We start from the raw sequence: 27340 nt of genomic DNA, 5'->3' as shown, positions 1-27340 counted from the left end.
TTTGGTCTTTGAGTAAGACATTGAGTGAGAGGTTCTTGTTATTACACCACTCAGTCAAATGTTCAATCTCCATCCTGTATGCTAATTCATCATCCCCTCTGATACAGCCCACAGTAGCAGTGGAGTCTTCAGAAAACTTGTATATGGTGTTGGAGCTGTAGTTAGCCACACAGTCATAGGTGTAAAACAAGTAGAACAGGAGGTTAAGTACACATCCCTGTGGTGCTCCTGTGCTGATGAAAATTGTGGAGGAGATGGTTTTGCCAATCTTAACTGACTGGGTCTACAAGTGAGGAAAGCTAGTACAAGTGAGGAATTGCACAAGGAGGTATTGACAGCAAGGTCTTGGAATTTACTGATGAGTTTTGAGAGGATAATGCTTTTAAGTACTGAGTTGTAAACGATTAAACAATATCTTTGCTGACCAGATATTTAGAGTTGTGTGAAGAGCCAACAAGATAGCATCTGCTGTAGGCGTGTTGCTTCAGTAGGCGAATTGGAGCATTTCTAAGTCTCCACTCAGACAGGAGTTGATATGCTCTCTCAAGCACATCATCACTGTGGATGTAAGTGGCGCTGGGTGATAGTCATTTAGACAGGTTACCATGGTCTTCTTGGGCACTGGTACAATTGAAGCCTGATTGAAGCAGGTGCTTTAACAGTCATAACAACATGACAAACATTGGCCTTACTCTGCTGGAAAATTCTCTCTGTCCTGTTTCTCCCCATCACACTCTCCCTGCAACTTAAAACTAATGTGTTTACTCTCTTTTTTCAGTTCTGCTTTCAATCTGAAATGTTAACCTTGTTTCACTTTCCATCCTGCTGCCTGATCCGCTGACTATTTTGAATATTTTCTCTTTCTCTATTTAATTATTTACTGGACTCCAGATTTTAATGAAACAAGTGAAGGTGTAACAAAGGATATTTTTTGGTAAAGATGTCAAGAGATATGGGAAGAGGATATTTGTTTAGAATGAGGGTCAGGGTCACTGGTGAACTTAATGACAGGAGAGGCTAAAAGGACTGATTGATCTATTGTTGTTCCTGGAAATGCCAACAGAAATCAATATCGTTGAGAAAGAATATGAAATATGGGAACAACTGGCTCAGGCAAATACTCCAACTTTATTGTTTTATTTATAGTAGTGTACAAAAGAATTGTCACACCTAAACATTTGTTTCCTGAGTAGCTCCAGAGGCAACTTATTGGGTTTGAGTCCATTGATAACTATTGGTATTCTGGTCTGAGATTGCAGAACATTATGGCATTTGACACAAGAAAATTCAATGGCAAATTATTTAGAAACGGAAGTATTTAGGTGGTAAATTGTGCATGTTAGTACCAAAAAAGAGCAAATTTTACCCATGGATATATTGTGTATAGCCTACTATGTTAATATTATACAGGATATAATAATCCTTTGCTGTGCGCTGCTTTGAAACATAACTGACATCCCGCAGAGAATTTGTGTAAGGTAGTTTCATTTGACTTGCCACTTCAGAGAATTTGTACTAGCAACCACGTAGCCACAAGGGAAGGAATCTTAGAAAACAAGAATTTCGCATTGGATAGCGTGGTACTAAAGACTGTGTATGGTGTTGAGAAGGTCAAGGAAGGGTTCAAGGAGGTCAAAGTTATCCATGGGTCCTTGTGTATTCATTTTTGTTCTCTGATATTTATGCCAAAAAGGGCGACTTCTATACTTGAAATGCCATGTTGTTATTCTGGGAAAAAAAAATCCTTCATTCTTGACACACAAATTGGCTTTTGCATAAGGCTGATGATGGGTTACCATGCCAACATCATCACTGATGCAATGTGAAGGACTTTTAAGATCAACTGAAGCATTTTAGCTCATTCTGCAAAGATTATGAAAACCACCCATAGCACTTTCTCCACAATAGGGAAAAGATGGAAAATACTTCAAACTAGGTCAATGTATGAAACCTGAGGCTGAATGTGTGCTCTTTAATGAAAAAAAGTATTGCTGAATTCCCATCTGAAGGAAAGATTTTACGAAATAATTGATTAATGTAAATGCCATAGGTTGGAAGCTGGCCTCTGTAGCAAAGCTCAATACCTTAAGCTCATCAGTGATGGTTGTCTCTCATGTGCAACGATGACAGGAATCCTCTGCGGGAGAGATTTTAAAGTGGAAAAGCTGCAGCACAAGGGCATTTCCACTCTCTCAACCCCATGTCTAGGTCCGGTGAAATGAACAAGTTTCACAAACTGGGGTCTTCCTTGGTTGCAGTGGATGACCATGACGTCTTCTGTGCTTTGTCAAGCCGTTCGCTTTTCATGAAGTGTTGCAGAACCACCCTCCTGGCCATTGGATCTTGCTGTAGATCTCATCCACCCGGTCTGCCAGAGGTGACTTCACATGCCAGGACAGGCTTGCCCCTACCTCACTCGTGTGTGAGGCCGCCAGCTACCCTCACCTATTTTAGCTTGCAGGTCGAAGCAGTGTACCGGGGAGCGACCACTGTCACATGCAATCAGCTACTTAGAGTCACAGGTGAGAGTTGAGTGTCCAGTGAGGACCAAAGATGACTGAGCTGTCCTGGAATGGACATGACAAGCCCTGTCACCAGAGGTGCTACCCCTCCGTGGATACCCCATACACACCAAGCTCATCAACCTTGCTTGTTTTACTGAGCCAACAGATGTCACAACATTCTACCATATAATGGGGGAGGCAGTAGGGCAACTGAGAGTAGTGTGTGAGTGACGGGCTGATGGAGTAGGTGGAAGAGGGGGAAAGAAAGAAATTGGGGGATTTGGATTTTGGGGAGAGTGGTTGGGAAAACTCTCCACTTTCAGGTAAGCTGCTCCTCCACTGTCCCTTTTTCCTCCCCTTATGATCTATCCAGTTCCTTCTATGTGCACCCAACGACTGTTTTCCTTCCCCCTTTTCTGTTTCCTACCCTTCCTCCACCTTCTCCTTCTGGACATCATCCACACTCTTCTGACTGGACCCCTTTCCCCTACTGAGTCCTTATGCCCACCTCATATTTGACTTCATATTTCACCCTCCATCCCAACATATTCCTGCACCTAGACCCCATTCTTACTTCCACCCACCACCTCCGAGTCTCTATTACTATTTTCACTTGCCCCTCCTTCATCGGCCTATCACCCCTGTTCACCTAGTTCCTGCCAGCTCTTGCTCCACTCCTTCCCCTCACCTCTACACTGGCCATCTTCCTTCCTCTTTTTCAGTCCAGATGAAGGGTCTTGACCTGAAATGTTGACTGTTCATTTCCTTCCATGGTGTAAAGGAGAACAAAATAATTGGGATATGATGCAACACAGAAAAAATACACAATAAGGTAAAGAATACAATAATAATAAAGAAAAACACAATAAATATAAATACATAACAGCTTATATATATAGATTGATTGTATGTTCATAAAGTGATGCTAGATACAGGAGTGTCTGTTCATAAGGTGACTGAGAGGAAATGATAAAGTTGTGGTGGTTAAGGGTGTAGCAGAATGGGCTCGTGGGTGCAAGTGTTGATCAGCTTTATTGCTTGGGGAAAGTAACTACTTTTGAATTTGGGGACCTTGGTGTGGACGTCTTGTAGCCCACTCCCTGATGGGTGTGGGACAAAGAGGGCAGGCTGGATGGAATCCTTACTGGCCCTTTTCTGGCACCTTTTTATACATGTGTCCTTGATAGCAGGTAAGCTAGAGCTGGTGATGCGTTGGGTAGTTCTGACCACCCATTGTGGACCCTTCCTGCCTGTTGCAGTGGAGTGTCCGTACCATGCACTGATGCAGCTTGTTAGGATGTTCTCCACTGTGCACCTGTAGAATGACGTAGAATCTATAGAATCAAGGGAGGCTAAATAGTTGGGGACCTGTATTCTGTTGGGTTTAGAGGAATGAATAGCAAACTTATTGAGAGCTATAAGAGAGGTTTAAGGATCTGGTCGAGAAGAGGAATCAGAATCAGATTTAATATCACTGGCATATGTCATGAAATTTGTTGTTCTACGGCAGCAGTACAATGACAAGTAACCATGATACAGGTACTCATCGTTACTAAGCTCCCAATTCTCAACAGCACTAGGTGGCATCAATGGTAAATGAGTCAAACAGCGGTGATAAAGGGATCTATAAAGCAAAGTAACTTGAGAACCTGTGTCAAGTGTGGTTCCAGATAAACACCTTCAGTCTGTATGGATTCATCAGAGCTTGGTCTGGCTAAACCTTCAGGAATACTGTTTGGTACCTTTAGTATTTCCCTTGATACACTGATTGGAACATATCCTCTCCAAGATGCCAACCTGTTGCTTCACTGGATCCCTCCATGGTTTTGCTTTTTCTCTGTTTGATTAACCGCTGACTCGTTTTTTGAGGATTTTTCTGTCTCTTACAGTTTCGCTTGAAATGTCCATCTTCTCCACAGTTGTATCAGAAAATACCAGTCACATGTCTAGTCAAGAGACCCTTTTCAGCAGCTTTCTTCTGCACTGTAAGTGCTATAGGTGGGTTGGGTTTCCCATTGGACATATCACACTTAGCTGAAACATCGAATCAACCATCGAATCAACTCAGCTCAAAGGTATTCCACCTCGTTCCTCAAAAGCTCAATCTCTGTGGCTTCAAGAGTCACTTTAGCAGCAGTGGTTACCATTGAAGACATTACTCGGTTTTTGGAAATGTTCCACTTCTCAATCATGTTCTCTAGCTCTCTAACTTCTCTGAGTGACTGGGTAAAAGATGGAAGAGGGCACGCCTTGTGGATCATTTGAATACGTAGACGAATCATGATGTGTGCCCATCACAACTTGCTTCATCCTCAAGCAATCCTCAGGCAATCAAATGCCCCTTTCCTGGCGCACTTTCTCCAACTGAAAAGGTGGGCTGACAGCTCCTCTCCTTCCTGCTGGAATATGCGCCTGAACTTCATCGTAAGATCAGCTGCACTTTCAGCAATGCCAAAAGCATCTCCCAAAGCTTGCAAGTAATTAGCTGATATGTCTAATGGGTTTTCTGCCTTTAAGAACTTTACTACACAGCTGCCAGAATCCTTAAACTCTCTACCAATCTCTGTTTTTCCCTACTATATGAGCACGGCCATTCATCCAGTAACTAAGATGCCTGCTCAGCCCAAGCCTTCTATTCTTATTCCCCATCAGTTGTGGATTTGACTCCAGAGGACACTCCCTGCCTACAATAACTTCGGCTCTCCACAGATATACTTCTGCATTTATCAGCCAGTGATGCAATAGACAAAACCAGCTCAGAATTTAAATCAACCGCTGAAGGACCCATTAGACCTTTTACATCAGACAACTCTTTCCCTCACTTAGCAGAAACAAGAACAACTTGTTTTTAAAGTCTTTGCCTCAGCTAGCTTCCCCCCCTTCTCTAAAAATATCAACTGCCCCTGGCCCACCTCTCCAGAGTCTCCTAATGTATTGGGCAGCACGAGTTCAGTCACGTCACTGCTAGTCTGGACTAACATGATATCCTTACCAGCTGATTGGTCAAAACAACAATCAATCAGGATAAGCTTCCCCAACACTTTTACAGAACTCAGTACTCTGAGTAATAGTTCATTAGGGCTTCAGATCTCTGCCCCGCTCAGAACACAAGCATTATTTGTGGATAAACTCTTTGAATCGCACCAAACCTTAATCCTTGTGGCATTCTTCGTAAAGTACCTTAATCAATTTCCCCGATACATACAGGCTTAAACACACTGACAGCGCAGTCAATTCATTACAGTTTGACCAGTCTAAATGTGCACATGAACATTGAAGCTTATCTCTTCTAAAAGCTGGGTCTAACTGTTACTCACAGTGCCAAACCCACGGTCTACTTGAAAGATGACATCCATCTGGTCCGCCAGCTTGAACTCAAACCACAATGGTGCAAAGAACTTAGCCATGTTGCCTGCCCTGATGCAAGCCAATTAACATTACCCCCTTGTCTTAATGCTTGGCTGTTGCATATGGAATCTCTTAGTCTGTGGGCCAATTTAACTTCAATTTCCTGCTTGCAATTTACGATAAGAACTGAAGGCTAATTGTAAACTTCCTGAAGTTATATACATTAGCAAGAAGAACCGAAGACTGGTTCTTGTTTGAATTAATATCTGCTTTATTCACATACCTCTAAGAGGATCACAATTTTCTCGTAGGGTTTGGGGGTTTGCGTGCCTCATGACCCAGAGAGCTATGTCACCTGGAGTCGGGGCCTTGTGCTTTGACTCTTGGTAGGATTACCAGGCCAAACAAGTCAAAGGGTAGAGGTCAGACTATGACTGGTCCATGGTCCTCCAGATTTGGGGATTCAGCTCAGGGCTAATAACTCTGACTGGGAAAAAATTGTTATGGAAACAGTAATGAAGAATCTTTCCATATCTGTGTACAATGGTAACCCTGAGTCTCCAGCCAGGATTTGCATGACTGACACTAGTGAAAACCGAGAGCAAACTACTGGCATGATGAAGGAAGCCCTGGACACTGCCAAGAGCAAGGACAGAGATGGGGGGGCCTTCACTGCTGCCCTAAACTCCAGAATACTCCCTAACAAAGGGGATAAATTATTTGAGGTCCTCTAGTTGATGCAGAGAAAGTTGTAGAAATAGAGAAATCAGTGACAGTAAAAGCAGTGGAATTCGTAAGAAATATCCAGCTGATTAGTCAGTACTACTGCAGTGAGAAAACCTGAGTTAATATTACACATAGATAACCTAGAGCTGGTCATTTCTGATAAAAACAAAGCAGGTGGGTTACCTGAAATTTCTGTATAGAATGTCAACACTGGAAGGTTACAACATGCCTAAATGGAAGATGAGGTGCTGTTCCTGAAGCTCACAACGGCCTCAATGGGACAGTGCAGGTGAGCATAGCTAAAGAGGTCAGACTGGGAATCAATTGGATAATTAATGTGAAAGGCAAATGGAAGCTGAGAGTAGAGTCACTGCTGACGACTGAGAAAAATTGCTCTGCAGAGGAGTCACCCAATCTAACCTTGGTTGCTCTAAAATAGAGAAGATCACACCATGAGCAGCAAATGCAGAATGAAAGAGGAACAATTGAACAGCTGCTCCATGTGGAAGGACAATTTGGATCTCTAAATGGTGCAGTAAGTAAGGAAGAAAACTATCAGACGCTGAATCCCAGAGAGCTTCATGGACAAATGTTAGGAAAAGAAGAGTGGTTTCTCTCACATTTTTGTGTGAAAAGGTGATTTCTTAAATCTTTTCAAAATGGCCTAACTCTAACTTGAATAGCCTAGTTTATTCTTTCCAGAGTTTTCCTCCAGAGGAAAGAGTTTATCCTTCACAGGATCTCATCTGTCATTGTAAAAGTTCAGGAGTCCAAGTGATTCTGAAATGGTGCAACTCTCTGCATGAGGAATGTATGCATGACAAGTTATCTCCACGACACATTACTTTGGACACTGATCCTTCACTACTGGTACTTTCTTCCTCCTTTTTAAGCTTTAATATTATATATTTTGAAAATTTCAAAAATCACAAATTAATTATGATTCTTGAAGTTTAATGTGGATGATGAGATTTGAGACAAATAATTATTGTATCAAAAGAGGCTGTGTGATATCTGACCTACAGCTCTTCAGATGAAGGTGTGCTGGGAATGATTGTGCCTTTCCTACACGTTACTACTCCAAGGTGCTACACTAGAACAAACAAAAATCTGAAATAGATGAAGGAGAGTTGGGATAAAACAATAATCACCAGTTACTGATCAGTTCTCGACAGTGCTAATCTTTAATCCACAGCCATTAATATTCCATATGCTTTAACATGTGGGTGTGGATGCCTGAACTAACTAAGGAAAGAATTTGAACACCCTTCTTTAAGAGGCAAGTTTGTAACATTAGTAAAGCAGTGGTATTGCTTCAGCAAGCAAGTTCTACCACTGGAGAAAGAGGCAATCATTTATGAATGTTGATCTGCTGAGTTTTTTTATTTATGCAGTCTCACACCCACTGGCCTCACTGGTATTTCGCCTTTTGGGAGGAAGATGGGATGCTCAGTAAACAGATTTACTGAATGCCTTAAGAATAGATACAGTTTAAAGAACAATACAGATATAGTTTAAAGAACAACTTTAGAGAGTAATAGCTTCTAGTACTCTCTGAACATTACCAAAGAAACACGGTTCCTTGTCACCTAGGGATAGCTATGGAGGATATAAATCTAACGGTGTCTAACTGAGCACTCCCTCTTTTCAATAAGAGTTCTCCAATTTATTTTTATTTTCTATGAGATTGGAGGGCTATTTTGCATTGGCCATATTTTACATATTGTACCACCTAGAGGAAGAAAGCATTGAACTTTGAACGTTGAATTCAAATCATAAACCAGAAATTCTGCTCAGCAATGAACCAGTTAAATCTGCCAATAACTTCTGAATAAAGTTCAGTTGGCTGATCCCTCACCATGAATGCTGGAAAATCCTTCTGTATTGCGAATTAGTAAGACCAAAGAGCTGATTGTGGACTTCAGGAAGGGTAGAGACGAAGGAACACACACCGATCCTCATTGAAGGATCAGAAGTGGAGAGAGTGAGCAGCTTCAAGTTCCTGGGCATCAAGATCTCTGAGGACCTAACCTGGTCCCAACATATTGATGCAGTTATAAGGAAGGCAAGACAGTAACTATACTTCATTAGGAGTTTGAAGAGATTTGGTATGTCAACAAATAAACTCAAAAACTTCTATAGATGTACTGTGGAAATCATTCTGACAGGCTGAATCACTGTCTGGTATGGGGGGGGGGGTGCTATTGTACATGACATAAAGAAACTGCAGAGGGTTGTAAATTTAGTCCACTCCATCTTGGGTACTAGCCTACAAAGTACCCAGGACATCTTTAGGGAGCAGTGTCTCAGGAAGGCAGCGTCCATTATTAAGGACCTCGAGCACCCAGGGCATGTCCTTTTCTCACTGTTGCCATCAGGTAGGAGGTGCAGAAGCCTGAAAGCACACACTCAGCAATTCTTTTCCTCTGCCATTTGATTCCTAATTGGAAATTGAACCTGTGAATACTACCTCACTTTTTAAGTTTATATTATTTATTTTTATCTATTCAATATACATATACTGTAATTGATTTACTATTATTGCTTTATTTTTTCTTCTTCTTCTATATTATGCATTGCATTGAACTGCTGCTGCTAATTTGACAAATTTCACGACACATGCCAGTGATAATAAACTCTGATTCTGATAATAAATTCTGATTCTGATTCTGAAGTGATCACGCAAAGTGTTATGGTGTGTCATGTTTTGGAAGGTTTTTGGAAAAAGAAGCTAATGTGGGAGAGTTCTTGGTGAAACTAACATTAGGAATGTTGAACCTGAATAAACTTCAAGGGGTTAACATTCACACAGCAGAGTGGATGGAATTCCCACTGAAGTGCAAGCAGTTTTGGAATAGGATTCATTGACCAATCCTTGACTTCTTTCGCTGTTCACTTTTGTAAGAAATGCTGATTTGGTGTTCAAGTATTTTTTTACATTATTCCCATCCCATTGCAAACTCACTTTTGGGGAGTAGTAGAATTAAAATCCACATGTTTCCATGCACACAAAGTCCACGATGCACACACACACAATACCCAACACTAATTGTCCGCTTCTGGAATAAGACAGCATTTGCTCAAAAGAGACAAATTAAGATTTGTTACTGTCTTTATTCTTGCACTAAGATAGTTGATTCTGTTAATTTTATACACAATATTTTACTTATCAATAGTTAGACCATACCAGTACACTCTTAACAACTATTTTGGTCACGGATAATTATTCTGTGAAAGAAAACTGTTCACCAACACCAAAGTCCATATGACAAAATGCATATTAACACATTTGGAATGAGGACAAATGTTCAGCGCTCTGTTTTTAAATCTTTCCCATTCGATAACATTAATGCCAGATGGGGTACTCTCAGAATTCTTGTTTCTTTGTCTTACTATCATAGCTTGTTTTGAAGCCGGAGAAGGAAAACTCTAATTTAAACCTTCGCTGCCTTCTGGCCATACCCGAGGAAGAAATTTGGAGTCAGGTCCCTCAGGCAGTTTGATGTATTTACAACCTCACTCTGACTACCTGTGCGACGACACTGGTGCCAAGCTGTACGGCACTTGCCCTTCCCTTGGACTCCATCAGTGACATGAAGAGAGGGAGTCTGCAGCATGGGCAACAGCCGGTTCTTCAAACCTTCCTGCCCAGGCATTACCCCTGGAGAGGACTCAGTCCACTAGAGGTGCAAACCCATGATCCCCTGGGATCGACGGCTGCCTACGAAGGTGCTTTGAAGTTATAGTTTTGAAGATTAGGATCAATTTAGTAATTCACGTTCACCTGCTTTTATTTTATTATTCCCCTAATCACCTGACTATAGGTTGATGCAGGTTTACTGGTAGCTTCCTGGTTAATGGAAATACAACCTCAGCTGGCACAGCCATTAACCAAAATGGTTCTGGCTTCAGCTGTGTGAACATTAATTTCATATATTCACAACGTCCAAATCAACAGTTCCTCAATACCACACACCACACCTAAGCTGAGCTAACTAAAGAGGAGAGAAATGTTAAACTGCATGGGCTCATCAAGGACATAGATCAGAATGGCGAGGTAGTGCAGAGAGGGGAGGGGGTTGAACATGGGGAGAAGCAGAGAGAAGTGGCCATAATACTTCTCATGCATTAATGCTATTGCCAATCCTTTAAAAATCATGGAGAAAACACTGACTTAATTATGAGTTGTAGGCAAAATTCAGACCCAGAACTCATGCTCTGAACAAGATCCAGATGAAAGGTCTCAGCTCAAAACACCAACTCTTTACTTTTTTCCACAGATGCTGCCTGGCCTGCTGAGTTCCTCCAGCATTTTGTGTGTGTTGTTTGGATTTTCAGCACCTGCAGATCTTCTGGTGTCTCTGAACAAGATGTTTACTATGTATTTTGATCAACATTGCCATCACATGCACAACTGGAAAGTACTTTCACCTTCCTATACAGCTCATTGTGTATATAAACATGTCTGTCTCCCAAATACAGATCGTTAGTGACATACCCAGAAGTTATATAAAGATAGCATTGGTGAATACTAAATATGTCTTTTCCTTCTTACAGATTTTGTCAGGAAATATATAAACATTATATATTTTTGAACTTAAAACCAAAATAGGTGCCTGAGGAAAGGAGGCTACATCATTAGCAATTCTTTCAAAATATCTTCAAAGTCTCTGTGAGTCATTACATAACTGTGCATAAACTCTTGTCTTAATGCCAGGCATTACCAGGATGTAGCCTTATTTATCACCTAACTTCTGTGCAAGGTCAGCTCTTGTAACAAATTTTCAAGGTTGCTGAAAAAATTGGGAAATTATACAGCCCTCATCACGGAACAAGTATTGAAAGAAGTGCTGGCTTCTCCAGTGGATTAGATGTGAAATATACACCTGTCAGACTGCAAAACAAATTACACCCATCACCCACTGGCCGAGACCTTGTGAAATTGCTGATCTAACACCGATGGACCTGAAGCCAAGGTCAGCATTGTGTCACCTATCTTCTGGGGTCAATCACTTTATTAAAGAATGACAGTCACTCTGACAACCATAATCTGCAAATCCAGCCTAACTGCAAATCTAAATTTATTTCTATGTTGCTAAAGGATTAAAAGAAACATGCATAGTCAAATAGTTTCTGAGCTGCAACTGATACACTCTCTGCTGGACACTGAAACAATGTCCATTTTAAATCAATTATATTCCAGCTAAGCATAACATTTAGTTTGCTGGAAATCCTCTAATAGTTCAATAGGTATCAGATCCTTTTGAAATAAATAATGCTTACAACAGTAACTTAGTCTCATGAAGCACTCAGGGTTATTTACTATTTCAACAAGTCTTCATTAAAGGTCTTAAAAGAACCTCATTACCAAGGAAAATACTCAGCTGAAATTGGCAGAGATAAGCTGCATGGATGCCCTTGGTACAGAGTGCAACTCAAATCTGCTTCAATACACAGTATCTTACTGGAGTGTAGTCATTTCAACCACTGGACATGCATAAATTATTTTTGTTTTTGTCATCTGTACATCAAAGTTGATTGATAGGACTGCATTATGTATCAACAGCTTTAATTGGATCAGTGTTTATAACACCCAGTTAACAAAACTGAGACACTTATGCTAATAGTGCTCAGCTGATTGAAGTAACAGTCGTAGGAAAGATCCACTGTACCACCAGGTGCTGGGACTCTTCGTGGAATTCCCTAGACATTGGGTTTGGTGATATCATCAAGTGTAGATGACAAGCAAAACCAGGTGTTCCCCCAGGAGAAAAAGAAGCCATGAATCTGCTTCAGATGCCTTTTTTCTTTGCTAAGTAGAGGCAAGAAGAGCTCTTATTTGGCAAATTCAGATGAAATCATCGCTTGAAGTCTCTACAACTTGGTGTGAGTTTGGTGATGGTCTTTCAACCACCCACCTTACAATGGAGGCTTAAAGAAAACAAATACTCATTAATTTCTTTCTGACCCCGAAATTACACAGAAAATGAAGAGCATAGTTACTGTTTCCACTATGCAAAATTATTTGATGCAGTTATTGAGTTTAAAGGTGTGAACACTTCTGTCACACCTACCTTTTATAATCTTGCACTGAAACAAATTTTTTCAAATAATGTCCTAAATATCTGGGAATTAAATATCTGTCTCCGAATATACATCTGGTTTGCAAATGATTTATGGGCAAAGTGGTTCTCTTCCCTATTCCTATCGGGAGCCCATCTGTTAAATTCTACAATATTAAAAACTAAAACAGTTCTTCATAGTTGCTATGAGGAATCCTGACAATTAGCATATTTTAAAAAATCTTTATAGTATTACAAACATGAGAAAATATTATGCTGTTTTAATTTATAATACATGTCTTTTAAATAGCTCTTAATAGAAGAGAGTATGAATTTCTGGTTGGACACAAAAATACTTTTAAAAAACCCATGTATTTTGGAAGGTTTACTTGTATCTATCTCATTGAGGATAAAGACTCAATGAAATCATTTTAATGCATATTGGCTTTATTTCTGCTATTCTTGGGAGTGACTAATATACTGAGATATTATTCACTAATGTTAACAGAAAGTGACAAGAACACAGCCCAGCTAACATTTCCTTACATTGACATAACGAACAAAGACATGATGAACCTGACTAATTGTCTGGAGTCACCACACATAGACCCTGCCGACCTGCACTCTCATTTGAGGGAGGAGCCCAACAAGCTATCTATTCAGATTAAAAACCACTGCAAGGCACAGCAGGATTTGAGTGCTAAGTAGCCCTAATATTGCATCTTACAACCAAACCCATCTCCTCCCACAAGCTGAAGCTTGATGCTGTTAGTCCTGGCCAATTTAGATATGGCCTCGCCTGCCAGGCTTATCAGCGTTATCTTTTATTTCAGATTTCAAACAACTCTTGTGTCCAGTATCTCAGAGTTCACAGTTCTAGCTGGACTTTTATCCCCTTTCTCTGCTCCCTCTCGATTTACACCTCTCTCAGACAAACCAATGCTTTTCATCAATAAGCCTTTGGAACCACTTCCTGCTCCTCTAGATGACACCAATCTGCAGGCTCAAAACCTCCAGCTGGTCCAGACGTCCACTTACCTCGTTCCATCCCTCCCTTTTACTGTAAAGTTAAACATGCCTTGAGTTCAAGAGTCAAAAGCACAGTACGCTGTTAATACAAAGATCCTTAACGGTGTTATGCATTGGGATTGTGGCTCCACGTCTATGGTTTCCTGGGAGCAGCTTCACAGGTTGATGGGCTCATAAAGAAAGCATTGGCATTGAGTTCGAGAGTCAGGAAACTGCATACATTACAACTGCATAACTTCTGGTTAGGCCTCTTCCAGAGTACTGTATTCATACCTGGGCATCCCAATATAAGAAGGATGTGGAGACTTTGGACAGGGTGCAAAAGAGGTTTATCAGGGTGCTACCTGGAATAGTGGTCATGTACCAAAAGGAGAAGTTGGACAAACTAGGGTTGTTTTCTCCAAAGTGAAGAGGCTGAGGAGGTACTTGATAGAAGCTTATTAAATTATGACAGGCATGGACAGAGGGGACAACCAATATTTCAACGTTGAAGTACTTAATACCAGAGGGAATGCATTTAAGGCAAAAGGAGAAAGAGTTCAAAGGAGAAAAGGAGATGTGCAAGTTTTTTTATATATGTTGAGTGGTGGTGGGACTTGAATTCGCTGTCGGGGTGGTAGTGGAGGGAGATATGATAGAGGTGTTTAAGATGCTTTTGGATAGGCACATGAATATAGAATGATATAGACCATGTTTAGGCAGAAGCGTTTATTGTAATTAGGCATCATTAGCTTAATTAATTTGGCACAACATCATGGACTGTTCTATGGTCTATTATACATGTCTATTTTCTAAAATTTCCTGGTTCTAAGATCAAATCGCTGGCCTGAAATGTAAATTCTGTTTGGCTCTCCATAGTTTCTGCCTAAACCGCATTTGCTGGGTTTACTGCACATCTCCACTATTTGCTTTTTGGCTTTTTTGTTCTGTAACTTTCTTTCTCATGTAGCAGTGCAACTTAAAAGTTTTGCAAACAGAATTAACTTAAAAATATATGTGTAATTAAAATACATTAATACAGAGAAAAACAACACAGACACTTAACATTTACCACAGGGTCTAATGCTTTATCTAAATAGAAGTGATCTTTATTCACATGCCCTTAGAGCAAAGCTGAGAGTCATTGTGAAGTGCATCCAGTCACCTTCAAGATGATAATGTGCTGGTGCTGGGTCCAGCGAGAGTCCAGCAAGGGAGCAGACCATCAGATAGTCATCTTTTGTGACATGCACATGAAATGCAGGACCTGCTGAGCTCTGAGTGCCCAGAACCATTGGCTATTGATCAGCTCCTCATTTGACCTACATTATACTCTCTCCTACAGTCTCTTTCTGCTTTAACAAGAACCGGAGATGCCTCAATGTTCCCATCATCTCTATTGCCCAACAAAATGAGCCTAATTATGGATGGTTTCACACTGTGAATCAGTTTTATTGTGTCCTGACTGTGCATGTACACAGGCACCTTAGAAGATTTCATCAGTTGACCTGATAGCCACAAAATTCAATGCAATTCATGCTCCACCCTGATTTAAAGAAAGAACATATTTATGTGTACTTATCTCAACTACTAGTTCTCGGAAAGGAACTTACACCCAGTCAAATAATCTTCAAGTTGCTGGAAAGTGCAAAGTTCCACAAACCAAGTTGAGTTTATTGTCACATGCACAAGGGCATGTATGCACAGGTGTAATGAAATCATCCATTGATTTGTTGTATGGAAATTATCATGGCATCACTGGTGGCTAAGAATTGATCAGTTGATTATCTAACCAGCTCAGTTGATGTACTTATCGCATATAGGTTAATGGATTCCGCACAACCAGTAGAGCTGACTTCCCTCCAGGTGGGTGGGGCTGCATGACTGAATGGGGATCACATCTGAGTGGTTGTGGGCAGTGAACCACCAGTACAGATCTCTCATCCTATCTCTGCCTCTTTACCTTAGCAGTCATCAGGATTCTAAGCTTGGCTTCTCCTGCCGTCCCTCAGCAACATCATTTGAAAATTTTCAAAACTGCATTTCCCCACTGTATCTAAATTGTCCAACTGTTTCCTCACCTCCAGCGCTCTCTGAGCTGAAGTGAGTCTTCAGCCTGGATCTGTTCCATTTCTACCAACTCCATGGGCTCCCTTGTTTATTCTGAGATCAGATTAGATGCTGTACAACCTTTGATCCCTGGTAACAGTGCCTCTTCTCCTGCCTTGGTTTGTTTGCTGCAGAAAATCTCTGGAGTCAGCCAGCTGAATGAACTCCTGGCAAGTCTCCTTTGCTCATCTTTCTATAAAATAAAAATTACCTAAAACTTAGCTTCTGACTTAACCTTCACCAAATACATTTCACCGATCATCCTTGCTTACCAGCTAAACATTGTCCCAATTGGCCCTTTGCTATCTATATCATTTTCTCTATTCTTAGAAGCATCTGAGGTTCCTACATTCTGTCCATGAGCAACTCTGAAAGGTTAGCACTCCACACTGATGACTGTGGTTTCAGCCAAAAAAGCCCAGGAATTCAATACTTAAACATCCTCTACTTCTCTTTTCTCTGTTCCTCTCTGTACCTTCTGGCATCTGATTCTAATTCTAGGCATCAACTATTATAGTAATTCCCTTGAGACACTCTGGGGCATTTTTGCTGCATTATGAACACTCTGTAAATGGAAATCTCATGGTGATTGTACCCCACGAGTCAGTATTCAGTCAGGAGATGAAGCAACAGATTACTAATCTAGTGACTCATTTTAACTACCCAGAAAATAACAGATTCAAATCACACAGGTAGACCGTGTACAGTTGTTAGGATTCAATAATTATTTTGATTCATTTATGAACTTCTGACAGATCCCTTGCCAAACCCTGTATTTAACATGAGTTTAATAACATTTTCAACAGGTTTTCCAGTTGCTGCCCAGTTCAGTTCAAAGACTAATGTGAACCTCTGGGATCTGCTGTCCAATTAGATTAGATTCTAAAATAAAAGCAGAAGAAAAGTCAACAGGGATGTGCGTTATGCAAAAGGTTCTTCAAAATTGTCTGTACAGATTTAACCCTAGGCTAAGGACTATCTACAAATATCAATTTCATTCCTTTAAATCACATGCCCTCTAGATCTTCCAAGTCAGTTTCTATTTTGCGATATATAGAACTTTGCTGCTTAAAATCTAATTAAAAAATCTTTAAACAAAAGTTAAGCTGGATGGAAATTTATATATTGAGCTCTGATTGATTAATCAGAACTGCCAGTTAAGGGGCCCAATGACTAGATCTGCCTCTCTGCCTGATAAAAATTCAGTCCTGGTGCCCCACAACATGACCACCATCAACTGAACTACACAGATTGGAGGGAATGTAATATTAGACTAGTTGGGATTTTAAGGATTCTGGGAATAAGGAGAGACTGGCTTTGTATTGGATGGGACAGCAAAGAAACAGGGAGGGAATGGAGGGTGGAGTTGGATTGACTAAAAGCATAGTTAAACTGTGGAAGCCTCTATTGAAGGAAATGTGGAACCAACGTTCACAAAGAGTACAAAACAGCCTTGAAGGCCATTCTCATTCTCTGTGCCAAAATCCTTCAGAATGAATTAAGGAGTTAAAAGAAGGGAGGAGGGTAAACATACGTCCCTTTTTGGTGTGGACAGTCCAGACTTTGGCGTGAATCCCTGATTCTGCATTGAAAGACTGTGGGTGAAAAATCCAGCCAAAGTTTAGAACTAGTGTAGGGACAGTGTAAGGAGCAGCAGATGCGCTGAACCAATAGCTGTAAAGTGTGAGGCCATAATATCCACTAAGGAACTAGATTAGCTCAAACTCCCATTTCTTTCTGCTTTGATTTTGTACTTCAGTTCCAGGCAGTCGGTTGGTTAGCCAATGCTGGCAGAACCTATTTTGTTTGCCAATGGCTGGCATTTGCTTTCTCACTACCAGAGGAAGGCCAGGTACCACACACCCTTCTTCTTACCCCACCAATTTTAAGGTCCCATTGCCTGTAGAGTCCAAAGCAGGTCACCAGAACAAAACCCATCACAATGAGGTCATGTATGCCAACTGAGCCTTCAGCATCATAAAGTGTGTGTATGGAGCACAACAAGCTGTGCCCGATAACTTTATTTTAGTGTACGGTGACTACATTTAATGATTTCATTGATTGATCAGAACAAGATAGCTTCACTGAGCTGGTGTGGCTTTCAGCTTCCCGACAGCAACTGATTTCATAACCCATGTTTCTTCCATTACGAAGCTGAGGTGTTGTCTTTGCATTCGGTATTAGACAAGGCCTGGCTTTGATGGACATGCAATTGTTGCGACATATTCAAAATGGAGCACGGAGATCTCCTGGTATCCCGAGTCAAAGTCAAGTTTATTATCCCCTGTTCAAGTGCTTGTAAACATGGGTGCAGTGAAAAGCTTACTGGCAGCAGCATCACTGCATATAGGATCATATCAGCAGCATTCACAACAAAAATGTAAACTGAATATAAATTTTGCATGATTTTTACAAGAAAACACAACTAGAACAAGAACATGTATGCTGCATTGTTGAAAGTGTTATTTTAATGCAAAGTGGCTGAATTTACTATAGTGTTGCTAAACCGTGGCTATATTCATCACTACAAATAAGGATGAATTATCATTCATCTCATGCAATTGATGAGCAAATTTGTTGTTTACAGAGACAATAAGTGACTGCTTCATTGGATAAAAAGCATCTGGGCACATCCTGTGAGCACAAAATAAGGGTAAGGTTGTTACTTTGAAACCTGTCATTGAAGTTCCTTTATGAAAACGCATACAAAAAAGGCATCAATAGGCAAGGGTGCCACAAATATCTTACATAATGAGAACGTAAGCATGCCATTTATGATTTGATAACATCTTCTGCACTAGGAATATCTCTGCAGCAAGTTCAGCAAAAACGAGGATTCTACGACTGAATGCCATCTACATGTCGCCAGTCTGCACAGTGGTGAAGTGTACCAGGCACCAGACAACATGCCTCTTTCAGATCAATACAATGAAATATCTGTTGCTAGGCAGAGGAATGATCAGCATCATTGCAGTCAACATCTTGCTGAAAACTCATTTAGACTGAAGCACTTGCTCACAACACAATGGTTTCTCCTCAGCACTTTCCGTGAAAAACATCCTAGCACTAATGTGGTGATGTGGGTGCCAAAGTATTTGTCTGGTCTTGTAATTCCAAGTTAAAACAGGGATTTTGCCTTCACTGACTGGCAAAGTAACAACATGATGAGTTGATGCCACACAAGAAATCTGTGTTTGACTGGCTAAAAGAAAGCAGATTTTATTTCCATCATCGTAGTATTGAACAGCAACATCCTTACCAAAGTGAAGTCTAAGTACACTCCTTGTCTGTAAGATTCAATTAAATAACCAGCAGACATTCAATTATCTGACATACAGTTATTTTCTCAAGTTGAAATGGGTGTTCCAACTATTTAAGAATGAGTGAAGTAGTGGCTCTATGTCATGGAAAGAAATGTCAATAACTCATTAAAGCTTAGGATTTCATCTAAATTGTGGATGAATTGGGGAGCTTTTGGTTTATATTTACTACTGATCTTCCATGAGTATATTAGGCAAAATTTGAGCTGAATATTCTGCATAAGTAAGTGTGCTATTTGGAACCAACAATTGAAAGGTTAAGATTTTATCAATTGGAAAGTTAAAATTAAACACAGAAAAGCCTACACATCAAGTTCACCCTAAGAGCAAATGCAAGACTATTTACCTGATCCAATCAGAGGACTGAACAGCCAACTGACACATTGTGAGGCGGTGTCGACTGGAGACAAGGCCCTGCAATTAATAAACAAAAGTAAACATTAATAGTAATGAATAATCTGAAAATATTCTAAAACAGTTACACCTAGATTTTATGTATAAATTGCAAGAAAAGGTAAAATTTGCCTGTCATTCTATGACCATTTCATCAGCATTCCAACCTATCAGGAAATTACATTGGTGATTCACCCGAATGCAGGTTTCATTTGCCTACCACATTTCACAATGACTTCTTCACCATAATGCAGTTCCTTTTAGTTAGACCTTTGCAATAGGTCTACAGCGGATGCAACTGCACTGGCTCTCCACTCGGCCTTGGGCCACCTGGACAACAGTAATACGTACATCCGTCAGGCTGCTGTTTATTGATGACAGCTCAGTGGTCAACATGTTCATACCCTCAGTACTACTCAATTAGCCCATCTCCTCCTCACTGACAATCAACACGGGTGCACCTCAAGGATGCGTGCTTAGCCCACAGCTCTAGTCCCTCAACACCCATAACCGCGTGCCCAGGCACAGCTCAAACGCCATCTATAAATACACTGATAACATAACTGCTGCAGGCAGAACCTTAGATGGTAACGAGGCGGCGTACAGGAGTGAGATCGATCAGCTGGTTGGGTGCTGATGCAAAAACAACCTTGCACTCAACGTCAGCAAAGAACTGATTGTGGATTTCCGGAAGGCTAAGTTGAGAGAACACACACCTGTCCATATTGATAATTCAGCTATGGAAAGGGAGAGCAGCTTAAAGTTCCTGCATGTCAACATCTCTGAAAATCTTGGACCAACGTACCTCACTATTTTGTTCTCTTTTTGTACCAATTTAATATGATCATTAATTATTTATATAAATTACACAGAGAGAGAGAGAGAGAGAGAGAGAGAGAGAGAGAGAGAGAGAGAGAGAGAGAGAGAGAGAGAGAGAGAGAGAGAGAGAGAGAGAGACAGAGACAGAGACAGAGAGAGAGAGACAGAGAGAGATATCTGGGTGCAATTTATAGCATTGTTATGTACTTCTGCTGTAAAACAACAAATTTCATGACATATGTCAGCCATTCTTCCTCTTCTTAGTCCATCACCCCTACTGAGGCGTTGCCACGACAGCAGCTCACCGGGGTTCATGGGACCGTCCATGCTAGAGTTGTACGTCAGAGATATTAAACCTGATTCTGACATATTGGCATAGTTACTAAGAGGCCAGTGGTAAACTTCATTTGGAGTCTGAGGAGATTTGGTACGTCTGGAAAGACTCGAGAAATTTCTACAGATGTACCGCGGAGAGCATTCGAATTGGTTGCATCCCTGTCTGGAATGGGGCGGGGGGCACTGCACAGTGTTGGAAAGAGCAGCAGAGTTTTAACCTCAGCCAGCTCCATAACAGACACTAGCCTTCCTACCACTAAGGACATCTTCAAACATCATACACACGCACGCACACACTATATATACAGAAAGTGTAATCAGGTTGGGGATAAGCTGGAGATATTCCTATATTCTTTCAATCTTCCTTCAAAATAGGACCCATTCCCAAAGATCAGAGTATGCATCACTTGTAGCTACACGCACAGGTAGCCAAAAGGATCAAGGTGTAGTTTTAACTGGAACTAAACCATTTTCTTAAAATAAATTTGACCCTGATTTGTAATTTTATGGGTGGCTTATAATTTGATGTCAGAGCACCCATGTCAAAAATATACCTGATACCGAATTTTTAGGATATGTGATGTTGCAAATAACAGATTATAGAGCTGTTTCTTAAGTTTGAATTGCATTAAACTGACTTCATGCTATTAAATGCTGGGTATGATTTTTGTTTATTGCTTAATAATCATGTTTAGGTAACAAAATAGACACCTGGCTTATTTCCTCCCTCGCAATAATTCCCTACAGACCACAATTATTATTGCCGACATGGCAATGCAAATCATAATGAGAAAAGTTGTTGAAACTTCACTCTCGTTCTTTGACTAACAATCTAATGGCCCAAGGGTTGAGTGTCTTTTCTGTACTATAACCAGCTTATACCAACCATTGGGATAGTTAAATCCCACATATTTAAAGAAGTGAAGATATGAATACCATGGGGTGGATGCTAAGCCAGAAATCATACAGCAGCTTTCAAAACATCTACCTGCAGACTGAAAGGAAAGGATGCTACCAATAATCCAAGGTTTGCCCTACTACACTGGTTATGATACAACACAGTAGTGATTATTAGTTACAGTTTCATGAACGTCATAATAACTATAGGTTATTGCTATTGTGCACAAAATTAGTGGAATGTAATAAATAGAGGATGGGGTTCTCTGTGACTACTAGTAGAGACTCAATCTCCAGTTTCCACTAACGTCATAGCAACATTGTCCATTCATTTTAAAACAATCTTTCCTCGGGCCCCTCCATAGATGCTGCCTGTTGCTCAAGATTTCCAGCATTTGCAGAATCTCTCATGCTTATGTTTTCATATATCATTATTTTAATCATCTCTTTCAAATCACACCTTAACCTCAAGTCTAATGAAAATTGATCTAAATCTTTCAAGATTCACTTCATTTATTTTTATTTCATCACATCGGGCAATATGTCAATGAGATGGAACTAAGCTCTCATTGCCTCAACAGTCCTGCCGTTATGTAAACCCAGAGCAACACTCTGTGCTCCCAAATGAAATCTCATTAAGCTTTTATACAGTTCACCATTACATCATTTGCTTTATATTTGTGCACAGTAGAATCAGAAGGAGAAGGGTACATGGCCCCTTGAATCAGGTTAACTGTTGTGTACTTAATATTTAAGTAATGTTTGAGTAATCTTGTTCATTTAAATAATTAATTACCGGTTATATGCATAAATACGCGAGTTGCATACATCATCAGGCCGCCACATGATACATGCGTGCCTCACACATACATGTGTAAACTCAAAGTTAGACCCACATTTTAAACTTGTGTCATCCTTTGAATTAGTTTAATAGAACAAGAACATAGAATAGTAAAGTGCAGGAACAGCCCATTCAGCACATGATATGTCAACCTAAACTAATCCCATTAACCTATATAAGATCCATCCTCCTCTATTCCCTGCCTGTTTATCTGTGTCTAAGTGCTGCTATCTTATCTCCTAGTACTTTCCTCAGCAGTGCATTCCAAACATTCCAAAACTCTTGACCTGAAACAACGACTTCTCATTTTTGGCATGGGAGCGTACGTTTGAAATTCCAAAATGTAATATTGGCAGCAAAGTATTTTTAAAACAAATCCAAGATGGCTACTGACCTGTTGAAGCACAGCAAGACATTTAAATTAAAAAAAACATAGTGAGGAACAGTCAAGTTTTAAAAACAGCACAGCACATGTAGACAACAACACAAAATGCTGGTGGAACACAGCAGGCCAGGCAGCAACTATAGGAAGAAGCACTGTCAATGTTTCAGGCCGAGACCCTTTGTCAGGACTAACCGAAAGGAAAGATAGTAAGAGATTTGAAAGTAGTGGGGGGGGGGGACAGGGAAATGCGAAATGATAGGAGAAGACCGGAAGGGGTGGGATGAAGCTAAGAGCTGGAAAGGTGATTGGCAAAAGTGATATAGAGCTGGAGAAGGGAAAGGATCATGGGATGGGAGGCCTCAGGAGAAAGAAAGGCGGTGGGGGGGGGGGGAGAGCACCAGAGGGAGATGGAGAACAGGCAAACAACTAAATCTGTCAGGGATGGGGTAAGAAGGGGAGCAGGGGCATTAACGGAAGTTAGATAAGTCAATGTTCATGCCATCAGGTTGGAGGCTACCCAGCCGGTATATAAGGTGTTGTTCCTCGAACCTGAATTTGGATTCATTTTGACAATAGAGGAGGCCATGGATAGACATATCAGAATGGGAATGGGATGTGGAATTAAAATGTGTGCCCACTGGGAGATCCTGCTTTGTCTGGCAGACTGAGTGTAGGTGTTCAGCGAAACAGTCTCCCAGTCTGCGTTGGGTCTCACCAATATATAAAAGGCCACACCGGGAGCACCGGACGCAGTATACCACACCAGCCAACTCACAGGTGAAGTGTCGCCTCACCTGGAAGAACTGTCTGGGGCCCTGAATGGTGGTGAGGGGGGAAGTGTAAGGGCAGGTGTAGCACTTGTTCCGTTTACAAGGATAAGTGCCAGGAGGGAGATCAGTGGGAAGGGATTGGGGTATGAGTGAACAAGGGAGTCGCATAGGGAGCAATCCCCGCGAAAAGCAGAAGGGTGGGGGAGGGAAAAATGTGCTTGGTAGTGGGATCCCGTTGGAGGTGGCGGAAGTTATGGAGAATTATACGTTGGACCTGGAGGCTGGTGGGGTGGTAGGTAAGGACAAGGGGAACCCTATCCCATCTCTGCTGTTTCCCGCACATCTGCCCTCACCCCATCCACCTACCACCCCACTCAGAATAGGGTGGAGAACTCGAAGTAAAAAGCAACAGTTCAGGCTGACTGTAACATTAAGATAGCAACTGTTTCTCTCCCCTCTTGCTGTGGGCGCAGCGATATCTGTTAGTGTGACAGAGAGCTTGTGGGCTGTTGAAATCTTGGAAGAACAGTTACTTTTCGGTGTGCTGTAGACTATGGTCTCTTTGGGGACTTTGCTGTTGCTTGCATGGTGCATGCTGGGAATGTTGATGCTTTATGCGTGTGGGGGAGGGTGAGGGTTGTTGCTTTTGCTGCTGTTTGTGCATGGGAGGGGGCAGGGGGCTTTGGGTTCTTACATTTTTTCTGGCATTTATTCTTTACGGATTTTCTTCTGCTTCCAGGATGTCCGCGGAGAGTAAGAATTTCAGGTTGTAATACATTCTCTGATATTAAATGGAACTATTGAACTATTGAAAATGGAAGAATTCACGTTCTTAAAAAGTGAGTACTGGATGATAATAATCATTAAGAAAATAGAAATGGCTGGCTACGTTAGAAAAATTTACACATTTGATTATACAAAATATAACTGGAATATGTATACTGAGCTAATTCAACAATATTTTGAAGCAAATGAAATAGCCAATGAGAAACAAGTGCCAATTTTGCTGACAGCATTGGGTTTAAAGGCATACAGATTGCTTTGAAGTTTGACTACTCAACCAAATCAACAGAAATGAGCTTTGCTGATATTGTCAAAGTAATGCAAGAACACTTACAACCATTGTTGATTGTAGAATGCTTTAGGTTTCATAAGTGAAATTAAATTTTTTTGTAATTTATTTTTTATTAAAGTTCATCATCAAACAAACATTTCCATAAGATGTATTTCAGACATTGTACATATATATCATATAATCATATATATCACAAATCTCCACAAAGTATTTATCTGAGGTATACACTTATAGAAAAGAGTGGAAAGAAAAAAAACAAGCAAAAAGAAAGAACTATGTACAAGTAGGGAGTGATCTTTTTTTTTACAACAGATTCATTGATTTGTGAGAATAAAATCAGGCCTATGAGGCATTATGTAGTTAAACCATTTTTCCCAGTATGAATCAAATTGTTCCAGCTTATGGTTATCTTCTCCATTTTGTAAATGTCCATTGTAATTTCCATCCATGTATTTAAAGTTGGGCTCTCCTGTGATAACCATTTCCTAGTAAGAGTCTTTTTACCACCAACAGTATATTCATTAAATATTTATCTCTTTTCAACCACTCTTGAGGTATATATCCAAAATATATGGTCTTACTCTCTAACGGTATTTCACATTTAAAGATGTCTCGTAGGGCATTGTGTATCCCCCTCCAATAGTTTTTGATAACAGGGCAGTCCCAAAAAATATGATAATGATTTGCATTTTGATTTCCACAATTTCTCTAGCAAACAGGGAGGTTACTAACATAATGGGATTTCTGAGAGGGTGTAATAAAATATCTTATCAAGTTTTTCCATCCAACCTCCCTCCATTTCTGTGAATTGGTACACTTCCATTGATATCTCCATATTGTTGTCCATTCTTCCTCAGGTATAATTATCCCTCTTTCCTTCTCCCATTTTGTTTTAATGTATGAAGTCGAATGTGTTTTAAGATTTGACAACCCCTTATACATGCTTGAAATGATTCTACTACCATTATCTGAATTATATGCTTTTCTAAAGAGCTCTATCAAGCCTGTATTTGCCTTGGTTACATTTTTAAGTGTCTTATTAACATATTGTCGCATCTGTAGATACCGTTAAAAATCTCATTTTTCTAATAAGTGTTTCTCTTTAAGCATTTCAAAACTGAACAGTGTTCCTTCTTTCATTATGTTGAAAAGAACTGTTATTCCTTTAGCTGTCCAGTCCTTAAATCTAGCATCCAATTTATTTGGTGTAAAATCCAGGTCATATGCACACCATTTAAGAATTGCAATATCTCCCTCTAGATTATATTCTTTTATAGTAGTTTTCCATATTTTAAGAGTCAATTTCACCCATGGGTTATCAATAGTATTTATGTACCTTTGCAGGTTGTTATCAGCCAAAATTGCCTGTATGGGGATGGGAAGTACCTGCTCTTCAATGTTTTTCCATTGAGCGTCATATGATGGGTTGCACCAATATATCACAGCTCTCAACTGTCCTGCAAAATAATAATCTCTAAGAGAAGGCAGACCCCATCCCCCCTTTTCCTTTGCTAATTGCAAAGTTTTGAGACAAATTCTAGGCCTTTTACCCTGCGAAATATACCTTGATAGCATCTTGTTCCATTCATTGAATTGATTTTGATTAATCTGTATTGGTAGGGTCTGAAAGAGATATAACAGTCTGGGCAGTATATTCATGTTAATAGACTCAATCTTTGAACTGAGACTGAAAAAAGGAATCAGGTTCCATCTTGCCACATCTTGCTTAATTTTTTTATATAAAGGCTGATAACTACATTCTGATAATTTTGCCAAATCTTTTGGCATAATGATGCCCAAATGTTTGAAAGACTCTGTGTGCCATGCCCAGGAGTATCGACTTTGAATTTCTCTTGATGGGCCATAGTAATATGAAAGTAATTGGGTTTTATCTATGTTGATCTTGTATCCTGATAATTGACCATATTGTTCAAAGGATTGCATCAATTTAGGTAAAGAGTATGTTGGTTGCCCGAGATAGATCAAAATGTCATCTACATAACAAGCCAAGTTATGCTCTGTCCCTTTAATAGTAATTGCCCTGATATCTTCATTTTGTCTGATGTAATGAGCTAATGGTTCCAAATATAAACGCGAAGTGTAGTGGTGATCATGTACAACCCTGTCTTGTGCCCCTTTCTAGGGTAAGATTGTTTGATAAATATCCATTGATTATAATCCTAGCAGTAGGATTGTCGTATAGTTTTAATAATTGTGACTTGGAAACCAAATCTACGTAAAACCCTGTACAGAAAATTCCAATTAACTGAATCAAATGTTTTTTCAGCATCCAGGCTTATCACTAATGCTTTGATTTATTTTTTTGCATATGATCCATAATGTGAAGTGTCCTTCGTATATTGTCTTGTGTCTGGCATTGACGTATAAAACCTGTCTGATCGTTATGTATCAGTATGGGTAGAAACTCCTCTAATCGTTTGGCCATGATGGAGGTAAATAACCTATAATCTACATTAAGAATGGATATTGGTCTAAATGACCTGCATTCCATTTTATCCTTGACTTCTTTTGGTATAGCTGAGATTATCGCTTCCTTCTAACTGGGTGGCATTTGTGCCTTTTTTAGAGCCCAGTTCAGTGTGGGGAGTAAAACAGGAATTAACTCATTTTTAAATTCTTTGTACCACTCTCTCATATACCCATCTGATCCTGGTGACTTGCTTAATTTAATCCTACTAATTGCAGCTTTTAAGTCAGCTTCAGTTATGTCAGCAGTCATCGTTCTA

The 27340-nt window shown here is 40.2% G+C and overlaps 1 protein-coding gene across 2 annotated transcripts in view; it reads right to left on the bottom strand.

Annotated features, from left to right (window-relative positions):
• The window catches only part of nmnat2 (nicotinamide nucleotide adenylyltransferase 2), a 328536-nt gene that overhangs the window by 137734 nt on the left and 163462 nt on the right, over window positions 1-27340 (bottom strand). For both annotated transcript variants that reach the window (XM_059984483.1, XM_059984484.1), the window contains one exon: window positions 19424-19491. In XM_059984483.1, the coding sequence (XP_059840466.1) occupies window positions 19424-19491 (68 nt within the window). The remainder of the gene's footprint in view (window positions 1-19423; window positions 19492-27340) is intronic.

Source organism: Hypanus sabinus, chromosome 11, assembly GCF_030144855.1.
Source record: "Hypanus sabinus isolate sHypSab1 chromosome 11, sHypSab1.hap1, whole genome shotgun sequence".
Classification (NCBI taxonomy): domain Eukaryota; kingdom Metazoa; phylum Chordata; class Chondrichthyes; order Myliobatiformes; family Dasyatidae; genus Hypanus; species Hypanus sabinus.
This window is presented reverse-complemented; position numbering and strand designations above follow the sequence as displayed.